Source organism: Nicotiana sylvestris, chromosome 6 (assembly GCF_000393655.2).
Source record: "Nicotiana sylvestris chromosome 6, ASM39365v2, whole genome shotgun sequence".
Taxonomy (NCBI): Eukaryota; Viridiplantae; Streptophyta; class Magnoliopsida; order Solanales; family Solanaceae; genus Nicotiana; species Nicotiana sylvestris.
Window position 1 is genome coordinate 132,192,484 of NC_091062.1, and position 8,106 is coordinate 132,200,589.

At 45.2% G+C, this 8,106-nt stretch overlaps 1 protein-coding gene across 1 annotated transcript; it reads right to left on the bottom strand.

Moving 5' to 3' along the window:
- Positions 1 to 2,923: 2,923 nt before the first annotated feature.
- On the bottom strand, positions 2,924 to 7,830 carry LOC138871290 (uncharacterized). Its single transcript, XM_070149165.1, has 7 exons — positions 7,599 to 7,830; positions 5,929 to 6,168; positions 5,683 to 5,764; positions 5,074 to 5,215; positions 4,734 to 4,965; positions 4,217 to 4,401; positions 2,924 to 3,121 (listed from the first exon to the last, which is right to left on the bottom strand). Exons 1-7 carry the CDS (start codon positions 7,828 to 7,830, stop codon positions 2,924 to 2,926), a joined length of 1,311 nt encoding a protein of 436 aa, XP_070005266.1.
- Positions 7,831 to 8,106: the final 276 nt, after the last annotated feature.

Sequence of the window (8,106 nt, forward strand, 5' to 3'; positions counted from 1 at the left end):
TTGTCACGACCAAAACTATAACCTATTATGATGGTGCCTATCGATAGTACTAGGCCAGCCGACTTTCGAAATACTTCAATAATTCACTAAAGGATAAGCCAAAAAAAATTTATAACAGGATTTTATAAAAAGAAACAATAGTAAGCTCAATATAAAAATGCGGAACAATAGCCCCATACATCGGGGTGTCAGTAAGTCATGAGCATCTAACCATTTCTAGTCCAACAATAACAAGATTAACATAGTCTGAAATCCAAAGTACAACTAAAGGAAAGATAAGGAAGAAGACAGTAAGGCTACGAACACCGGGCAGCTACCTTGTTATCTCTAATAACAATCTATGAGGACTATCAGCACTCTCGGCAACCAACTACTCCTTCATCTGCACACGAGGTGCAGGGAGTAACGTGAGTACACCAAATAAGTAAGTAATATAAATAAATAAGGAACTGAGAAGTAGCGACGAGCTATGCAAATACAGTTCATTTCATAGAAACTCAGTAAAGAGTAGGCATGCGTTCAATCCAGAGTTTAAGTCAAATCAGTTTGTTTAAGCCAAGTTCAAGTAAAGCCAGATAAAATATCTTCCAACAACTCTCAAACAAGGATGTAAGGCAACTATGTACATCAAATAGTGAAATCATATACTGCCTCTCGGGAAAACATCACTTAGTCCTCCCAATCACTCCAACCTCAGAGTCACTCATTCCTCACAAACGCTCAACACTTGGCACTCGGCACTCAGTAGGTACCTACACTTACTGGGGGTGTATACAGACTACGGAGGGGTTCCTTCAGCCCAAGCGCTATAACAAGCCAATCATGGCATAAATAAATAAAACATGCTGCGGTGTGTAGTCCAATCCCATAATATCCTCACCATCACGCCCTCGGCCTCACTCAGTCATCAATCTCTCCAGTCTCTCGGGTCTCAAAAATCAAAAAATCAGCCCAAACAGCAATAGCATGATGCATCGAATAAATAACAGAGACTGAGATATGATATAAAAATGCATGAACATGACTGAGTACGGCACATCAATGAAAATAGTGAGATAACAGCAAGAAACAACCACTAAGGGTCCTTATGATACCGGCATAAAGCCTAAACATGATATCTAGCATGATTCACAGTCAATTTTCTATAACACATAGGGGCATATAGGTAACAACAAGTGTGAAACTTTACGGTTTCTACGGGACGGACCAAGTCACAATACCCTCGGTGCATGCCCACACGCTTGTCACCTAGCATGTGCGTCACCTCCAAAATAATTACATGACAACAAATCCTAGGTTTCATACCTTCAGGAGCAGATTTACAACCGTTAATTACCTCAATCCAATAAAATCTCTACTCCGCAATGTCATTGACTATCGAATCGGCCTACAAACATCCCGAATCTAGCAAGTCTAAAGGAATCAATTCCACAAGAAAACCGCTAAATTAGACTCAAAAATCCGAAATTGGCTCAAACCCGGCCCCTGGCCCACGTCTCGAAATCCAACAAAAGTGACAAAACCCGAAAGCGTATTCACTCATGAGTCTAACCATACCAAATTTATCAAAATCCAACCTCAATTACCCCTCCAAAACCCCAAAGTTCACTCTCCAATTCTCAAGCCCTAACTCCCAATTTTCACCTCAAAAACTCACCAACTAGGTGTAAAAATACATGGAAAAACATCATTGCCAAAGATATATAGGCTCAAGGACTTACCTCAGTGATAACCTCGAACTCCCTTCGAAAATCTCCTCAAAATCCCCCAAATTCCGAGTTCAAGAATGTGAAAATGGGGAAAAATCCCAAAGTCCTCTATTTATACTTTTTGTCCAGCAAAACCGCACCTACAGTCCAATATCCTCACCTGCAAAGCCGCTTCTGCGGTTAGAACTCCAATTCTGTGGAAACTCACTTAAAACACTGGCCCCGCACCTGCGTCCCAGGTCTCGCACCTGCGCTCTTCACTCCGCTTCTACGGAAATAGCTCAAAATCCTCTCTTCCGCATCTGCGCCTCAGCCTCGCATCTGCGGCCTCCTTCTCGCACCTACGATTCCAGTCCAACCCATCTTTCCCCGCATTTGCGACCTCCTAATCACTTCTGTGGGGCTGCACCTGCGGGCTCCCTACCGCAGGTGCAAAAACACCAGAACCTGCAACACTTCAACATGCACTCTTCAACTCAATTCAAGCCGTTAACCATCCGAAATCACCCCGAGGCCCTCAAGACCTCAACCAAATGTACCAACAAGTCATATAACTCCATACGAACTTAGTCGAACCTTCAAATAACTCAAAAGAACATCAAAACACCAAATTACCCCCAGATTCAAGCCTAAGAACTTCTAAACTTCCGAATTCCACAAACGATACCGAAACCTATCAAACCACATCCGAAAGACCACAAATTTTGCACACACATTAGAAATGAAACCAAGAACCTACTCCAACTTCTGAAAACCTAATCTGACCCCGATATTCAAATTTCCACTGCCTGCCAAAGTCGCCAAAATTCTAACTTTTTCCAATTCAAGCCTAATTCCACCACGGACCCCCAAATCATATTCCGGACTCGCTCTTAAGTCCAAAATCACCTAACAGAGCTAACTGAACCAGTGAAATTCAAATCTGAGGTTGTTTACATATAAGCCAACATCCAGTCAACTTTTCTAACTTAAGCTTTCAAATAAGAGACTCTGTGTCTCAATTCACTCCGAAACCACTCCGAACCCTAACCAACTAGCCCGGTATATCATAATGTAGCTGATAAACACAAAAGAAGCAGGAAATAGGGGGAACAGGGCTATAACTCTCGAAACGATCGGCCGGGTCGTTACATCCTCCCTTTATTAAACAAACATTCATCCTCGAACGGGTCTAGAAACATACAGGGAGTCTCAAATAGGTATGGGTATATGCTCTACATCTCCCGCTCGGTTTCCCAAGTAGCATCCTCCATGGGCTGACCTATCCACTGCATCTTCACTGAAGTTATATCCTTTGACCTCAACTTTCGAACCTGACGCCCCAAAATAGCCACCGGCTCTACATCGTAAGTCAAATCACCATCCAACTGAAACGTGCTGAAATCTAGAACATTAGATGGATCGCTGATATACTTTCGAAGCATAGAAACATGAAATACTGGATGCACACTCGATAAGCTAGGTGACAAAGCAAGCTCATAGGCCACCTCCCCAATCTTCCGAAGCACCTCAAACGGCCCAATGAATCGAGGGCTCAACTTTCCCTTCTTTCCAAATCTCATAACACCCTTCATGAGTGAAACCTTCAACAAGACCTTCTCCCCAATCATGTAAGACACATCACGGGCCTTTCCGTCAGCATAACTCTTTTGTCTCGACTACACCGTGCGAAGCCGCTCCTAAATTAATTTCACCTTGTCCAATGCATCCTGAACCAAGTTTGTACCCAAAATCCTAGCCTTACTCGGCTCAAACCAACCCACTGGAGATCTACACCGCCTCCGATACAAAGCCTTATACGGAGCCATCTGAATACTCGACTGATAATTGTTATTGTAAGCAAACTCCGCGAGTGGCAGAAACTGGTCCCATAAACCCCCAAAATCGATGATACAAGCGCGTAGCATGTCCTCCAATATGTGAATAGTGCACTCGAACTGTCCGTCCGTCTGAGGGTGAAATGTTGTGCTCAACTCAACCTGAGTGCCCAATTCTCGCTACACCGCCCTCCAAAACTACAATGTAAAATGTGTGCCTCTGTTTGAAATCATAGAAACTGGCACCCCATGAAGATGAACAATCTCTCTAATGTAAATCTCAGCCAACCGCTCTGAAAAATAGGTAGTACTCACAGGAATGAAGTGCGCGGACTTGGTCAGCTGATCCACAATCACCCAAATAGCATCGAACTTCCTCGAAGTCCATGGGAGCTCAACAACGAAATCCATGGTGATCTGCTCCCACTTCCACTCTAAAATCTCTATCTTCTAAAGCAAGCCACTTAGTCTCTGATGCTCATATTTCACCTACTGACAGTTGAGATACCGAGCTACAAACTCAACTATATCTTTTTTCATCCTCCTCCACCAATAATGTTGTCTCAAATACTGTATATCTTCGCGGCACATGGGTGGATGGAATACCGCGAGTTGTGGGCCTCCTCAAGAATCAACTCTCGCAGCCCATCCACATTAGGCACACATATCCGACACCTGCATCCTCAATACCCCATCAACACCAATAGTCACATCTCTGGCATCCCCATGCTGAACCCTGTCCATGAGGAAAAGCAAATGAGGATCATCATACTGGCACTCTCTGATGTGATAGAATAAGGAAGACCGAGAAACCACACAAGCTAGGACCCGACTAGGCTCCGAATATCCAACCTTAGAAACCGATTGGCTAAAGCCTGAACATCAACTTCAAGGGGTCTCTCACCAACAAGAAGGCATACAAGACTACCCATACTCCCTACCTTTCTACTCAAGGCATCGGTCACCACATTGGCCTTTCCCGAATGGTACAAAATGGTAATATCATAGTCCTTTAGCAGCTCCAACCATCTCCGCTGCCTCAAATTGAGACCCTTCTGCTTGAACAAGTGCTTGAGGCTACGATGATCACTAAACACCTCACAAGACACACCATAGAGATAGTGCCTCCAAATCTTCAACGCGTGAACAATGTGAGCCAAATCCAAATCATGAACAGGGTAGTTCTTCTCATGAGGCTTCAACTGACGTGAAGCATAAGCAATCACTCTATCCTCCTGCATCAAAACACACCCAATGTCGATCCAAGAAGAATCACAATATATGGTATAAGAACCAGAAGCTAATGGCAGAACTAACGCTGGAGTTGTGGTCAAGGCAGTCTTGAGCTTCTGAAAGCTCGCCTCACACTCATCCGACCACTTGAAAGGAGCACCCTTTTGGATCAATTTGGTCAAGGGCGACGCAATAGACGAGAAAACCTAAACGAACTGATGGTAGTAACCAGCCAAACCAAGAAAGCTCTGAATCTCTGTGGCTGAGGATGGTCTGGGCCAACACTAAACCGCCTTTATCTTTTTCGGATCAACCTGAATACCCTCACTGGACACCATGTGTCCCAAGAACGCTACTGAACTGAGCCAAAACTCACACTTTAAGAACTTGGCATAAAGCTTCTCCTTCCTCAGTTGCTGCAATACAACCCTCAAATGCTCAATGTGTTCCTCATGTCTAGTAGAGTACACAGAATATCATCAATGAATACAATAACAAATGAGTCGATATAAGGCCGAAACACACTATTCATCAAATGTATGAACGTTGCTGGAGCATTGGTCAGCCCAAAAGACATCACGAGGAACTAATAATGGCCATAACGGGTCCTGAAAGCTGTCTTAAGAATGTCCGAGTCCCTGATCATCAACTGGTGATATCCTGAGCTCAAATCAATCTTGGAGAACCTCGCTTCCTGAAGCTGGTCAAATAACTCATCAATACGAGGCAAGGGATACTTGTTCTTGATTGTGACTTAGTTCAATTGCCTGTAATCAATGCACATTCTCATATTGCCATCCTTCTTCTTCACAAATAGAACTGGTGCACCCCAAGGTGACATACTAGGCCGAATAAACCCTTTATCGAGGAGTTCCTAAAACTGCTCCTTCAATTCTTTCAACTCCGCCGGTGCCATATGTTACGGTGGAAAAGAAATGGGCTGAGTTCCCGGCACCAAATCAATACCGAAGTCAATATCTCTATCCGGCGGCATGCCCGACAGGTCTACATGAAACACATCCAGAAAATCTCGCACCACCAAAACTGAATCAATAGTAGGAGTCTTTGCACTAACATCCCTCACGAAGGCCAAATAAGAAAGACAACCCTTCCCAACCATCCGGCCTTCAAGAATAAAATCACCCTATTCGGAACATAATCCAACAAACCTCGCCACTCAATCCGTAGCAACCCTAGCATAGCCAATGTCACCATCTCAGCGTGACAGTCCAGAATAGCATGACACAGAGACAACCAATCATCGCCCAATATCACATCAAAGTCAACCATACTAAGCAGCAATAGATCAACTCTAGTCTCTAATCCCCTAATAATCATTACACACAACCGGTATACACGGTCTACCATAATAGTATTGCCCACCGGCATAGATACATGGACAGATGAAACTAGAGACTCACAGGGTATATCCAGATAATGAGTAAAATATGACAACACATATAAATAGGTAGAACTAGGGTCAAATAATACAGAAGCGTCTCGATAACATGCGGAGATAATTCTTGTGATCATTGTGTCTAAAGCAATGGCATCTGGTCTGGCAAAGAGTGCATAGAAATGGGCCTGACCACCCCTGATCGACCTCCCCCTCTAGGGCAACCCCTAGCTAACTGAGCTCCACCCCGAACTGGCTGGGCGGGCGAGGAAGTAACTGGGGATGAAGATGCAGCCTAACTCCTCTGATGTGTTGAACCTCTGTGATAATGAGGACACTACCTCCACACATGCCCAAACTCATCACACTCAAAACAACTTCATGGTGCTAGTGACGGGGACTGAAGGGAGCCCCGAACACTGGGATAACTGGTAAAAGAACCTGGCATAGAGGAGCCCTGAACTGATGGAGCACGGGATGAACTCTGGGCTGGAAGGGCACTGAGTGATGAGTGGCCCTAATGAGAACTGTGAGAACCATGGCCAGATGATACACTATGGTGAACTAGGCGGGTCGTCTGAGCATGCCTGTAAGGATGACCTCTGTCGTGGTGAAACTGGCCCCAAGAAGGAACACCACCAAAGCTACCTGAACCACAGGACCTCTTGGCCTCCCTCTCAGCCCACTCCTAGTTGTGGACCGACTCTATCTCCCAAGTAATGTCAACAACCTCATCAAAGGTAGCACCAAACACCCTCTCTCTAGTCATAAGTACCTGCAATTGAAATGTAAGGCCATCAATGAACCTCCTCATCCTCTCCCAATTAATGGGAACCAACCAAAAAGCATGACAGACTAACTCATAAAATCTCATCTCGTACTGCGTCACAATTATGTCATCCTTACGCAAAATCTCGAACAGTCTGTGCAGCTCCTCTCTGCGAGACTGCGACACATACTTCTCTAGGAAGAGAACGGAGAACTGTTGCCATGTAATTGGCGCTGCACCAACCGGCCTATGCCTCTCATAAGCCTCCCACTAATTGAAGGCAGTCCTAATAAACTGAAATGTAGTGAACGAGACCCCACTGGTCTCTAGAATACCTGATGTACGGAGGATCCTCCGACACTTGTCCAAGAAACCCTAGGCATCCTCGCCCTCTACACCACTGAAAGTCGGAGGCTGGAGCCTCCCAAACCTTTCCAATCTATATTGCTCATCATCAGGCATGATTGTAACCACATAGTCCTGAGTAGATGCAACCGGTTAGGCTGGTAGTGCCCCTAGTGTTTGGAGTCCTTGTACCACCTGCTATGGTGTACGGGCGGCGGGAGTCTGAGTACCTCCCCCGGCCAGGGAAGTGACTGCTATGGTAGAAACAGAGACCGCCTGAGCAAGACTGGTGCACACGGTCAGAATCTGAGCTAAGGTCTCCTAAAGACCTGGAATCACGAAGGGCATAGCTGGTTCCTGAGCTGGTCCTACTGGTGCATCCACAATTGGGACCTGATCTTGCACTGGAGCAATTGGTGGATCTGTAGGTGCTGCCCTAACTGCTGTACGGGTTACACCTATGCCCCTACCATGGACTCTACCGCGACCTCGACCTCTCGCGGCCCTGACTGCTGGCACTGGTGACAATCCGTCATGTCCAGTAACACGTGTCCTTACCATATGTGAGAGAATAGAATAACAAAAGTTTAGTTACCAGTATCAACAAATTTGCATGATAAGAATTCAAGAATGTGAGGTTTTCCTAAGGGTTCTGCAACCTCTCGAAAATAAGTACAAATGTCTCGGTACCGACCCACAAGACTCTACTAAACGTGCTCATGACTCATAAGACCTATGTAACCTAGGGTCTGAAACCAACTTGTCATGACCCAAACTATAACCGGTCGTGATGGTGCCTATTGATGGTACTAGGCCAGCCGACTTTCGAAATGTTTC

Excerpts from the sequence above, each read along its gene's own strand:
- LOC138871290 (XM_070149165.1), bottom strand. The coding sequence starts at position 7,830 with ATGGTAAGGACACGTGTTACTGGACATGACGGATTGTCACCAGTGCCA. Across the intron at positions 5,765-5,928 it reads GCTACGGATTGAGTGGCGAG|ACCTGTCGGGCATGCCGCCG; the intron begins GTTTGTTGGATT and ends TGTTTCATGTAG. Across the intron at positions 5,216-5,682 it reads CAGCCCATTTCTTTTCCACC|ACATGAGGAACACATTGAGC; the intron begins GTAACATATGGC and ends GTACTCTACTAG.